At 46.1% G+C, this 13,377-nt stretch overlaps 1 protein-coding gene across 3 annotated transcripts in view; it reads right to left on the bottom strand.

Annotated features, from left to right (window-relative positions):
* Nucleotides 1-13,377, bottom strand: part of DNTTIP1 (deoxynucleotidyltransferase terminal interacting protein 1) — a 27,237-nt gene continuing 13,860 nt past the window's right edge. For 2 of the 3 annotated variants that reach the window (XM_047853207.1, XM_047853208.1), the window contains exons 5-13: nucleotides 9,780-9,848; nucleotides 9,462-9,518; nucleotides 9,153-9,211; nucleotides 8,241-8,286; nucleotides 5,953-6,011; nucleotides 5,790-5,850; nucleotides 2,259-2,330; nucleotides 472-527; nucleotides 1-360 (exon numbers count right to left, since the gene is read on the bottom strand). In XM_047853207.1, the coding sequence (XP_047709163.1) occupies nucleotides 222-360; nucleotides 472-527; nucleotides 2,259-2,330; nucleotides 5,790-5,850; nucleotides 5,953-6,011; nucleotides 8,241-8,286; nucleotides 9,153-9,211; nucleotides 9,462-9,518; nucleotides 9,780-9,848 (618 nt within the window). In that variant the 3' untranslated portion in view covers nucleotides 1-221. Of the gene's footprint in view, nucleotides 361-471; nucleotides 528-1,010; nucleotides 1,953-2,258; nucleotides 2,331-5,789; nucleotides 5,851-5,952; nucleotides 6,012-8,240; nucleotides 8,287-9,152; nucleotides 9,212-9,461; nucleotides 9,519-9,779; nucleotides 9,849-13,377 lie in introns of all 3 variants that reach the window. The other variant, XR_007150985.1, reaches the window with a different exon arrangement.

Below are 13,377 nucleotides of genomic sequence, written 5' to 3' on the forward strand. Positions count from 1 at the left end.
TATGTTTATTACAAACTGTTTAATTGCTTCTTAACCGATAACTTTACAAATATAGAACCACGTGCCATTCTGGGGGTGCTCTGTAATGAGTCACTACAGACTAGCCCAGGCACAGTTTAATGCCGCTGAGATCCATCCAGGAGCAGTCCCGGCAGTGGCCTCAGCCATGTGGGGGAGGGCCTTGGGAGGAGGGCTGCCAAGTGTGGCCAGGGGACCCGGCTTCAGGTCTGAGGAGGTGCTTCAACAGCACGATGCTCATTCTCTGTCCGTAGTGTCTCCATGTACTTTCGCATCTTCTCAACCATCCAGGAGGGTAGCACAAAAGATTTCAGCTCCTCCAATTTCAGGTCCAGGCATCCTCTGGAACAGACATTGAGGAGAGTTGAAGCAAGGGAGGGTATGGGCCCAGGCTCACCCCAAGGGGCTACTGTGATGGGAGGGGAGAGGCAGGGGACAGATGACTGGTTTTACCTGTAGTCATCACTGGCAGCGAGGTCCCGGATGTCCTCCTCAATGAGGAGGTAGGCCTGAGGCAGGAGCAAAGGAGAGTGGTCACTGCCTTTGATTCAATTCAACTCAACAACACTTGATTAAACATGTGCTTAATGTCAGGGCTGGAGGGGAGAGGGGCATGATTTACAATTTAGGAGGGGAGAGTGAGTAGGGAGAGACTGGGGAACAGCACCGAGACCACCTTTCACACATATAGAAACTTTATGGGTTAGGGAGTGGGACTGGTGACTTATTTATGGCCCTTTCCTCTTAAAAAAGGCCTCTGAGGTAGCTTAAAATGAAATGGCAAGAGAGCTAGCAAAACACATATGGAAACAGGAAATCAGGAGGAGGAAGCCATATGTTAATTCTAAGAACGAAGATAATCTGGTTTTGAACTTCATGGCAAAAGGGAAAGCATGAGAAGCTGCACACACTGCTGTGGTCCTGGGGCCTACGGAACAGCTTTGGCACAATGCCACGGTCTGCAGTGGGAGAGAGCCCTCTCATGAGCTTACCATACAGGGGATGTTATCCGTCACATGAGAAAGTCTTCTGTGAGAGACAGTTCTTTCTGCTCTTATGGTCAGGATTGTGTGTCCCCTGAGGAATCTGTTTTCACCTTATGAGCACTGTGAACTATCTAACAGATGAGGTGTCCTTGAGAAGGGCCTAGAGCTAAATTTGTGAAAACCCATGGAAGTGTGCTGGTTTATCAAGTCAGCAATTAAAAAAAATTTAAAAAAGTCAGCTACTAGTCTTGCAGCGCCTGGGTGGCTCAGTTGGTTGAACATCCGACTCCGGCTCAGGTCATGATCTCATGGTTCGTGAGCTCGAGCTTAGCATCAGGCTTACTTCTCAGTGCAGAGCCTGCTTTGGATCCTCTGTCCCCCTCTCTCTGCCCCTCTCCTGCTCATGCTTTCTCTCTCAAAAATAAAAATTAAAAAAGAAATAAAGCTCGTCTTGCTTATCGCTTAACTTTAGATCCTGTCTTTCCTTTTTCCCATCGATTTCTTATTTATGTTATGTTGCGTTTTATGTATCAGTGCTAAGCTCCCTGACATCTTCTTAAACAGGGGGTAGGAATAAGAAGAGTACTAAAAAGAAGATGGTTTTTCCTTGCCAGAAAGGAGATGGCATACTGGCTTGCAAGGCCATGGAGTTCTAACAGGTGCAGTCACAGTGGTGCGACTGAGGCCTCAGGTGGGGGACACTGCATGTGATGAACAAAACCCTGCTACTTTTAGAACACACAGCGATGATTTTCCCCAAGACTGTTGCTTGATATAAGCTAAGTACTCTTTAAGCAGAGGTGATTCTGGAAAGGGCTGCTAGGTGTGGCAAACAAGTTTTACTGCATGTGCTAACTCCTACTGACAAGAGGTGCTGCCTGGATCACTGTGTTGGGAAGATTCTACAGCTGTGTCTGGTAGAAGAGTGTTGTGATCCACGAGTGCAATCTGTCAATGGGCACATGAGGGGAAAGTAGTGTTAAGTGTGTCTGGAGCTTGACATTTTTAGGCACAGCTAATACAATCCAAATACAAGGGATGATGTGGGAGGCTGAGGGAGTGGTGTGTGGGAAGGGAATCCAGGGATTAAGTCCGACCTTCAGCATGAAGGAATGGGCCCTCTCCACCCTGACAAGTCTCCCTTTCCACATTCGTCAGGCTTTGAGTCTCACTGAGTCTCATGTGGAGGTAGGCCGGAACCCTGGTCCCCGGGCTGGGTGGGTCTCTGACATGGCACGTGTGAACAGTGCTTACCATCTTCCCTCCTGTTGCCCGCATGTGATGCTGCTCGGCCAGCCAGTGCTTGTCCTGGGGGTCAGCTGCATACTGTGAGGGATGAAATCACAGACGTTAGCCTAGTGAGAGGAACTTTTCTCATTTGGTCCCAGAGCCATCTCTCGGTCCCTGAGTAGCTCTTACTAAGAAGACCTCATCTCAGCCTGGTGGATGTCAGAGGGCTCGCCAACTTCTTCACAGCAAGTAGAGCTGAGCCCAGGAGGCCAGGGGTCGGGACCCCCATACTAGATCTTTAGCACTTCTAATCTCTACCCCTTCCTTTCTCAGAACACAGAACTCTGGCAACTGGTCAGACTGATGACTACTATTCTAGAGCGTAATTCCTCTTTAAAAAATGACCTGAGGTAGTTTACAACACATGTGAATGGTTATGGTGACCATTATTTTCTAAGACAAAAATCAGGACAGGTCAAGCTCTGGGGGAGGCAGAATAGTACTGCGGTGAAGAACCTGGTTTTGGAATTAGGTTTAAATTCTGGCTCCTGCCCCTTAGTAGATGGTGTCAACCTGGGCAGTAATTTCCTTGAGACTCGGTTTCTTCATCCGTGAAATGGTATTCATACTTACCTCATCGGGTGCTCGGTAAGGATAAATGATATAGTGCATAAAAAGTAGGAAAGATAGTACCTGACACAGTAAGTGCTCAATTAAGGTAGGTTTTATAAGACAGGCACAACATTTGAGATAGAGACAAAGCAGAGAAATCTGCATCGTTACCACTCTTTGAGTTTAAATACTTATTTCATTTCCCAAGTAACATGAATATTAATCAGAAAATTTAAAAGTATGCACTTTCTGACCCAGCAATCTCACTTCCAGGGATGTATCCTGCAGAATCACTCACACATGTACACAGGCATATTTGGGAAAGCATTGTGTGTAATAGAACTACTGGGAAAAAATGTAAATATCCATTAATAGCGGAGTAATGAAGTAAGTTATGGAATATCTAGTCTATAAGTTCTACACAGCTGTTAGAAATAAAATGAAGGAGACTTAATAACATGGACAAATCTCAGATATTATCCATAGATTCATAGTGGTCAGCATACTTTTTCTTTTTTTTTTTAAAGGGCCAGCTAGTATTTTAAACTTTGCTGGCCACATACATTTTTGTCACGTATCCTTCATTTTTATTTTTTTAAATTACTCTTTAAAAATATAAAAAACCAGAGTTGGACAAAAATAGGCTACAGGTTGGATTTGGCCCCCAAGCCATAGCTGCTGGTCCTGAATGTTAGCTCTGTGGGATACCTGGGTGGCTCAGTCAGTTAAGCATCTGACCCCTCATCTTGGCTCAGGTCATGATCTCACAGTTCGTGGGTTCGAGCTCCAGGTTGGGTTCTGTGCTCACAGCACGGAATTCCTGCTTGGAATTCTCTCTCTCCCTCTTTCCCTGCACCTCTCCTGCACATGTGCTTGTGCACATGCGCACTCTCTCCTTCCCTCAAGAATTAAGAAAGAAAGAAAGAAAGAAAGAAAGAAAGAAAGAAAGAAAGAAAAGGATGTTAGCTCTGTGAAGGCAAGGAGTTTTTTGTGTCTGTTTTGTTCACTGCTATGTATCAGCACCTTGAGAGTGTTTAGCACTCAATAAATATTTGTTCAATAAATGAATTTTGGGGTAAAAAAAATACAATCAGAGAACACTATGTACTTATATTTTTTTTAACCTTTATTTTTGAGACAGAGAGAGACAGAGCATGAATGGGGGAGGGTCAGAGAGGGAGAGGGAGACAACACTATGTACTTACCTACATATTATGGCTACTGACATATGTATTGTCAAATCACTAAAGGACACACACACACACACACACACACACACACACACACACTCCCATGTGTGTGCACAGGGCGGGAACTGAAGGATGCTACCATGTTGGTGGTGGTGGTGGCCTCTAGGGGAGGAGACTCCAAATCAAGGGTGAAGGGAAACTTTGTGTTTTGTTCCCTATTAGCTTCTGTATATTGAGTCTTTTTACAATAAGAATGGGGTGATATATTTATAATAAAAAAAGTTGAAAAGGAAAAAAATTTGAATAATGCGTCAGAAGGACAGAAGAATGGGCAAAAAATTCAATAAGCAGTTTACAGAAGAAATACAAAGGGATGCATCGAAATGATGCTCGTTGTCACTAACAGAATATAAAGTAAAACAACAAAAACATTTTCCCTCCACTTCTTAGATTGGAAAGATTACAGTGAGACATCACACCCACCAGTAATGAGTGCGGATCGGCAGTCTAAGAATGGCGATCTAAGAATCGGGAATGTCTGCTGGTTACAATGAACATTTGCTGAGCCCTTGCTATGTGCCAGGCATTGCTCCGGGAGTTCACTGCACTCTCTCTTAATTCTGCTCATCCTAAAAGGTTGGTTTGTATCATTTTCTTTTTGTAGATGACAAAACAGACTGGGAAATGTGAAGCCACTTGCTCAAGGTCACCTGGCTACTAAGCGGTGGAACCTGGACTGAAACTCTACTCTTAACCACTGCGCTACTGGAGCTCCAAGTAGGTCCCGGAGCACAGACATGGGAGATAATGCTAGAGGGGTTTTAGAAGAGGTGGAGGTTACAGAAGAGTCAGGCAGAGATAAGCCTGGGGGAGGAAGGTCATCAAGCGCAACAGCAGGAGTGAAGGCACTGAAAGGGAAACGAGGTAGCAAGTAGGCATACTGTCCAGGTGCTGAGGAGCCCAGGACGTAAGACTGAAAGACTAGAAGCAAGTCTGCCCATCAGAGAACTTGAACTTGCACAGAATGTAGCACACAGAGCCGTAATTCTGGGACCCCAAAGGAGCCGTGTGGTTCTGGCAAGGGGCGCCAAGCCTTATGCACAGGTGCAAAATCACCTGTCTTCAATACACACGCACTACTATCTTTGTAATATATTTGGATGTTTTGTGACTGAAAAAACATAAATTCATTTAAGGGGGTGAGGGAATTTGTGCCCCTCCCCCATTATTTTCTTAAATAGTAGAGACCAAAGTACCTTTGTTTGAAAAGGATTAGAACTGCTGCCCTGCTTCAATCTCTTTATTTTATAGACAACTGAATAAGGTGGTGGTAAAGAGCTCAAACTTTACCAAAGACAGGCCCGGCCTGGAATCCTGACTCACCACTTATTGGCTGAGTAACTTTGGGCCAGTCACTTAGCCATTCTTTACCTCTGGGTTGTTTTTTGTTTTTTTCCCTTTGTAAAACAATATAGCAATCCCTATCTTAAAGGATAGTTCCATGAGATAATGTAAGTGCAGCACAAGAAACTGGTACACAATAAGCACACAAAGAAAGTTGCTGTCACTATTGAGATACAGAGTTGTTGAGTAAATTACAAAAGGTAAAGGTTAAGGGCAGAGGGGTGACTAGAACCCAGAAGTCCTGACTCCCAGATCAGTATTTGTTTCAAACTTCTCTGTGCCAGCCAGAGCTCCCAACAACCATCTACACACACTGCAAAGGCCTGCCTAACTCCTATCACTCACCTACCTTAAAGAGGTGCGGGTGCTTGATGTAGATTCTCCCTCTGGTGCCCCCCATCCCCAGGGCCCTGAAAAGGAACAGACGAGTGGTAAGGATTCCAGCAGCTGCAGTCCTAGGAGCAGGCCCCAGAGTTGCCCCCCTCCCTCCGCGCCAAAGCCCTTAAACTTACTTGTTGGCTCGAGATCCCAACACAAAGGTGGTAGATTCATTCAGCCGGGCTGGGTCCCACTATGCAAAAGACAGAGGCGGGTGAGGGTGAGGTGTACCTGCTGGACAGGATGGAAATACTCTTCCTACCTTTATCCTTGTCCACTATTCCAAACAGCTGATTCAAGTAACCAAGTACTGACGATATGCTAGACTAAATATTGGGGATAAAGAGACGAGTAAGATACAGTCTGCTCTCCGGGGACCACAGACGTATGTGTAGTAATTATACCACCACGAGACAGGCAGGGGTACAGATGAGGGCCGGGCATGAGGGATGCCAAGGGGGAGAGCAACAGGAAGGGTCCCTTGCAGAGGTAATTCCCAAGTTAATTCTGAAAGGGCGGAGGAGAGGAAGAAAGGGACCAGGATGAATGCAGGAGGGGACAGTGGGCTTGGCATGCTAGAGAAACCATGAGCAATTCTGTTACACCTAAAGGAGAGGGAGAACAGATTAGCAAGTGGCAACTGATGAGACTGGAGAGAGAGGCAGAGAGGGCTTGAGGCCCTGGTATGCTTCTTTTTGTGGGTCTGTACTTTATTCTGTAGGCCACGGGGAGTTACTAAGGCCTCTAAATAGGGAGAGCCAGATTTGCTTTAAAGACAGCTCACTTGCCCACAATGTGGCTAATGGATTGGAAGTGGCAAGACTGTAGGCAGGGAGCAGTTTAGAGGGTGCTGTCCTAATGTACTTTTGAAAGATGAGGGTCTGAGCTCAGATGGCAGTATGGATGACGAGAAGGGAAGAGGAATGGTGATATATTTGGGAGGTACACTTGTCCAGGACTTGAGGGGATGTAGATGGGAAGGAGGGGGAGAGGGAAAGATGACTCAAGCAGAGAATGTCAAAGAAGGTCTGTGAAGAAAGATTCCGACTGCAATGTGGGATATTTGAAATGCTATGGAAATTCCAGGCAGGGCGTTCTAGCAGGCAGGGTATATAAATTTTACACCAGAAAGAGAGGTGTGGGACAAACAAGGGGGTATGGCAACTTCAGGACACACTGAGCCCTGAGTACATCATTCACAGAAACTTTGGGTGCAGGAGTGGGCCAGGGAGAGAATTCTGAGGAACGCCCATGTATATGGGTCATTGCTGAAGAAGAACTCACGAGAGACAGAAGGGATGTCTGGGGAGGAACAGAAAGATCAGGCAAATGCAGGAGCATTTCAATCAAGGGAGCAGAGTTTAAGACGAAAGGCATGGTCGCCAGTGTGAGAGCAGAGAAGGCCAGTAATACAGGAGGTGGAACCTTTCTTTTCTTTCTTTCCTCTTTCTTTCTTTTTAATGTTTATTTATTTTTGAGAGACAGAGCACGAGAGGGGCAGAGAGAGAGGGAGACACAGAATCCAAAGCAGGCTCCAGCTGTCAGCTTAGAGCCTGACATGGAGCTCGAACCCATAAACTGCGAGATCATGACCTGAGCCGAAGTCGGATGCTAAACGGACTGGGCCACCCAGGCGCCCCGGAGGTGAAACATTTCTCCACTTGATCTTAGCCAAAAGGCCGAGAAGCAATGGGAGGTGAAACATTTCTACTGGACACAGCCTCAACCAGGACAGAGGAGTCTTCAGGTACCTTACTGGGCTTCCACACATGATTTTATTTGAAGAAAGGATTCTATTGCTAAAAGAGCTTGCAAACAACCGTTCTGGAGGCAACAGAGGCTAATGGTTAAGAGCATAGCCTCTGGTGGCAATGAACCTTGGCTTTGAGACTTGGGTTGACCACTCAGCAGGTATGTGACTCTGAGCATGTCTCTAAGCCTTCACATACGTTCAAGGGTATTAAGTATATAAGCTAACTAGATAAAATAGTTCCTTCCCACAAGGTCGTTCACAGGAAAGGAAGCTCAACTACAGAAGCATAACAGAATCTATCTCATAAGATTGTTATAAAGATTAAATGATACTCCTGAAACCAGTATTACACTGCATGTTAACTAACTAGAATTTAAATAAAAACTTGAAAAAAAAAAAAAAAGATTAAATGCAACCACATAATCCGTACAAAAGATTTAGTACAGTGCCTGTCACATGTTAAGTATCCCTAGCTCCAATCCCTATTTAAGACCCTTGTGGGAGGCCAGCGGGGGCGTGGGTGCAGGGCAGGGGTCGGGGAATAGGGGGATGGCTCTGGAATGGCATTCACAAATACCTCACACACTCGCCCCTTCCCTCATGGTGGGCCCAGAGCCTTGACCGAGTCTCCCTGGCATCGTGGTCACTGCCATGCTCACATAATCATACCTTGGGGCCTTCTCGGCGAATTGGTTCACAGGATTTTGGTTTCCATCTGATTGGAAGGAAAGAAGAAAGGTGACTTCTCCGAGGTGAGGCCCAGGACTGGAGCAGAGCCTGCTGGCGGTGGTGGGAGTTCCTCACATACTCTCACTTTGGCCCTGGCTGTCTTTCCTCCTGGTAACCCACAGGAGGAGGTACAAAGGCAAAAAGCCATTCTAGGACTGGCTCTGATATCACCTAGCCACGCGGACAAGTCCGGGAACCTCTCTGAGCTGCAGTTTTCTCATCTGCGAAAAGGAGAGAACAGCAGCAACTACCCTCCCTCTCCTGTTTGTGAGCAGTGGGGCTGCTTCGGGAGACCACGCTATGGTACGATGACTTTACTGCTCCGTCTCCTAGACCGGTGGTTTCAAGCTGTCCCCGTTGTTCCCAACCCCACCCGTGCGGCTCTATCAGGCTTCCACGTAAAGTTTTGTTTGAAAGGAAGATTCTGCTGCTTCAAAAACCGTAGCGCAATTTTGTTCATTATTAGCTGTAGGACCTTGGACAAAAATTCTCTGAGTCTGTCTCCTTACTTGCAAAAGTAACTATACCTTCACTACAGGGTGGCTGTAAGGATGAAAAGGTCAAGTACATAAGGTGTTTAGACCAGTTGTGGCACCTTATGAGCATTTAATATATACTAACAATAAAAACAACTCTGGTATTTAATCATGCTGGGCTGAACAGTTCTGGGGCAAAAGCAGGATAAAACAGTATCCCCCCTTTGCTGCCTTCTTTCCCCAGCCCTCAAACCAGACTAACCCTCCTCCCTGGTGACTCAAATGCTGGATCTGATTTTGGCAGGCAGAACTCTGGCCTGTCCCCCTCCAGGCCCACTCCCTCCCCGTTCTCACCACACCGCTGGCCCCTACTCACACCATGCCGGCAGCCGCCCGGTCATTTGACAGCATGTGTCCAGGAGGCCGTCCCTTCCTCTGCCGTAAAGAACAGCTGTCAGAGGCCTGACCCTGTGGGAAGCCCTACCCCGTGCCACTGGCAGGTCCAGGGTCACTTGGTGGAGATGGTTTTCCAAAGAGACCAAATGAGAGTGAACAGGGAGAGTAACAGTCTCCAGGGGCCCTGCCTCTTATGCTAGATAGGCTCCACGGTGCACGGAGGAGGCCCTCTACCTTCTTCTGGACTTGTAGGGCCTTTTCCCAGCCAGAAAATGGGGAGATGGTTTACCTTTTTGGGAATGGGGCTTCCTCGATGGGCACATTCTTCTTCTGTCTGTCGGCCACGCTGGAGGAAAATGGAAGGGAGGAGTCAGTGAAAGGCCAGAGCCTGGGAGCTGCAGGTCCCCAGGGGCTGCAGAAGCCAGAGCCTGGGACTACACCCTCCAGCCCCTCCCTGGACCAGGCTTCAGAAGCTCTCCCAATGATGCTATTTGGACCTGGTCCTACAAACAGGTAACACGTGGAACCTCCCTGGGCCCACAGAGTTCACCTGCCTCCCAGCCTCATCGGTCTCCCCATGCAACACCCCAGACACAGTGAGTCTGACCTTTATCCCTGGAAGTTCATGGGTCAATCTGGGTATTACTTTTTCTCCATCTGAAAACAGTAGTTTAGCCTGAAGGGAAAAGACCAAGGTGTTAACAGTTATTATTTTGGTGGATAACAGCTAGGTTAAAACTCCAAACTGGGTTGAAAATTTTTCATGATCAGTACAAAGGCACCCCAAGATATACATATAAAGAGAGACCTATTTTTTAAAATACTTAAGTACAGTTGACCCTTTGAATTGTGTAGGTCTACTTACACACAGATTTTTCCCAATAAAAACAGTACAGTACTGTAAATGTATTTTCCTTATGATTTTCTCAATAACATTTCCTTTTCTTTAGCTTATTTTATTGTTAAGAATACAGTATATAAAACATACAACATACAAAATGTGTTCATCAACTGCTGATGTTATTGGTAAGGTTTCAGTCAACATAAAGGTGTTAGTAGTTAAGTTTTTGGAGTCAAAGTTTATAATATGTGGGGGCGTCTGACTGGCTCAGTTGGTAGTGTGGGACTCTTGATCTCAGGGTAGTGAGTTCGAGCTCATGTTGGGTGCAGAGATTACTTAAAATTTTTTTAAAAAAATGTTTTATCTATTTTTGCAAAGAAAGAGAGAGAGGGACAGAGAATAGGAGTGGGGGAGGGGCAGAGAGAGGGGAACACAGAAGATCTGAAGCTAGACCCACGTTGACAGCAGAGAGCCCATGTGGGGCTCGAACTCACAAGCTGTGAGATCATGACCTGAGCCGAAGTCGGATGTTTAACCGACTGAGCCACTCAGGTGCCCTGAGATTACTTCTAAAAACAAGTTTATACGTGCATTTTCTACCACAAGAAATTGGCGCCTCTCATCCCTGCCTGTTCAAGGGTCAACTGTAATTAATGATCATTGATGAAAAATTAGAAAACTATGTAAAAAAAAAAAAATCAAACTTGAAATTTCCCATATGCACAGGCTACTGTTAATATTTCAATGTAAATTCCTCATTACTCTTTTCCTTGTAAATATATACTATATATTTTTCCTAACTAAATGCATTAATATAATACATATTACTTCATAAGCCACTGCTTTTCATTTAATAAATATTTGGCACCAAGTATAGACGTGCTGGGGACATAGTAGTAAATAGCACCTGCAAAGTCCCTGCTCTTGTGGAGCTCACACTCTGTGGGCAATCTGGAAATAAGGAAATCAACAAACATACAAACAAGGTAATTTCAGATCATGATAAATGCTCTGGAGAAAAAAAGTCCAGGCAGATGTGACAGACAATTAGCAGAGGGGAGGCTGTTTGGAGAAGGCAGCCTTCTGGGCTGGGCAGGAGGAGGAGGAGGTGGAGGAGGAGGAGGAGGAGGTGGAGGAGGAGGAGGAGGAGGAGGAGGAGGGAGAGGGGGAGGAGGAAGAGGAAGCAGCAGTTAGAAGAAAAGCTGAGGGGAAGCATGTCAGCAGCAGGGAGGAGTGCAAGAGCACCAAGGTGGGAACAGACTTGGCCTGTGTGAAGAAAAAGATGGCCTGGCAAATAACGGGCAGAGGAGAGAGGGGTGAGTGAGGAGCCCTATAGTCATGTGAACACCTGTGTTCATGTGAGCGGCATTTGACAGGCCTGGGCACTCCCCATTTCTGGAAACTCTTTCCTACAGGCTCCTGTGGCCACACTTCCCTGGTTTTCCTCCTACTTGTGTGGCCACTCTCTCTCAGCCTTTTCTGCTGGCTCATCTTCCGCAATCTGGTTCATTCTATCTTCTTCCATTTGGTATTCTATCTACTCTCATCACATTCACAGCTCCACTTAACATCTATAAAGTGACGACACCATAATTTAAAAAATTTTTTTTGAGTAGAGTTGACACACAATGTTGACTATGATTTTTTCTCTTCAGCTGTGGCTTCTCCTTTGAACTACAGATTTATACAACAGTCTGTCTGATGTCTATGCGCTGAGGTCCCCAAATCTGCTAAGTCTGAACTCATGACCTTCTCCTCCAAACGCTGCAGTGTAGGGTGCATAAGTCTCCGTGTGAAATTATGTGCATATTTTGTGGTAATTTAATTCATACCTGTCTGCCCTAACCAGGCTGTCAGTTTTATGAGAGCAGGAACCCTGCCTGTTCATTTGCCATTTGTTCCTTTGTTTCCTCATTCATTCATTCATTCATTCATTCACTCACTCACTTGCTCACTCACGCAATCACTCAACACTTTGTGTACACATATTACAAGTCATAGTCTCAGGCTGGGAATACTGCAGTGGACAAGATTAGGCCTCAACTCTTGCAAAGCTCAAGCTTTTAGCAGAGGTGGGGGTGGAAAGGGAGACAGGAAGTAGGTGCACGAACTATTAATAATTTCATATTGAAATAAATGGTAGAAATAAACAAGTAAGGTGACAGAGATTAACTGGAGGTGAGGAAAGGAGTGAGATGGGGTGCTACTTTAGATGGAGTGGCCAGGAAAGGCCTCTCTGATGAGGCAATATTTGAGCCAAAGCTGAAGAAAAGGAGGCACCTATATAAAGAGTTAAGGATAGAACATGCTGGGCAGTGAGAACAGCAGGTGCCAAGGTGCCGAGCTTGGTGTACTGGAGAAGCAGAAAGGACTCCAGTACAGCTAGAAGACGGCCAGCGAGGGAGTGGTGGGATGAGATGAAGTTAATGGAGCTAGTACAGGTAGGGAGGGCTCTGTGGATCATGTTAAGGCATCAGGGTTTTACTCTGCCTGCGGTGGGAAGTCACTGGGCTTTAAAGAGGAGAGCAACGCAATCTGGTTCATCTTTAAAGAGAAAGGTCTGGCTGCCGTGAGAGTGGACCGGAAGAAGGCAAGGGGGGAGGCAGCTCCGGGCTCAGATACACATTTGAGAATCATCAGCAGTTAAACTGCTTCAAAGCCACAGGACTGGAGGGAAGCACCTAGAATGAGAGTGAGCCGCAGAAGAGAAGGGGTCTGAGGACTGAACTCACGAACGCACCAATGGTTAAGAGGGCAGGCAGAGAAGGTGAGCTGGTCCAGGAAGCCGAGGAGGAGCGGACGCAAAGTCAAGGCACTGGAGAGGAGTGTTCGAAGAAACATGAAATGACCCCCTGGCACAAACGCTACCAAGAAGTAAACTGAGGACACTTCGGGTCCAGAGGATCTGACAACATGGAGGTTACTGGGGACCCTGACATGGGAGGGGTTTTGGTGAAGTGGTGAGGAATGGCACCGAAACAAAGTGAGTGAAAGAATGAACAGCAGGTGCAAAGTGGAGCCAGTGGGTTCAAGGTGGTCTGTTTTTGTTCCTCACTGCATTCCCTGTGCCCCCATGAGCGAACAGACATAGGTGAAAACATACATAGGGAGAAGAAGAAAATGCACCAAAATGTTAATATGAGTTACTGCTGGTAGGGAGATCAGGAGGAATTTTAGTTTTCTTCCTCATAATTTATTGTGTCTAATTTTAACATAAACCAGCAGCAGGTAACATTTACTGAGTCTTTGTTGCTGAATAAATGTTTTAAAAGTACCACCACATTTAAACCTCACAACAATCCTATGAGGTAGCACCTCTCTACTCACTTTGCAGATGAGAAAATGGAGATTCAGTGAGGTGAGG

The sequence above is a fragment of the Prionailurus viverrinus genome, chromosome A3, assembly GCF_022837055.1.
Source record: "Prionailurus viverrinus isolate Anna chromosome A3, UM_Priviv_1.0, whole genome shotgun sequence".
NCBI classification, from domain to species: Eukaryota; Metazoa; Chordata; class Mammalia; order Carnivora; family Felidae; genus Prionailurus; species Prionailurus viverrinus.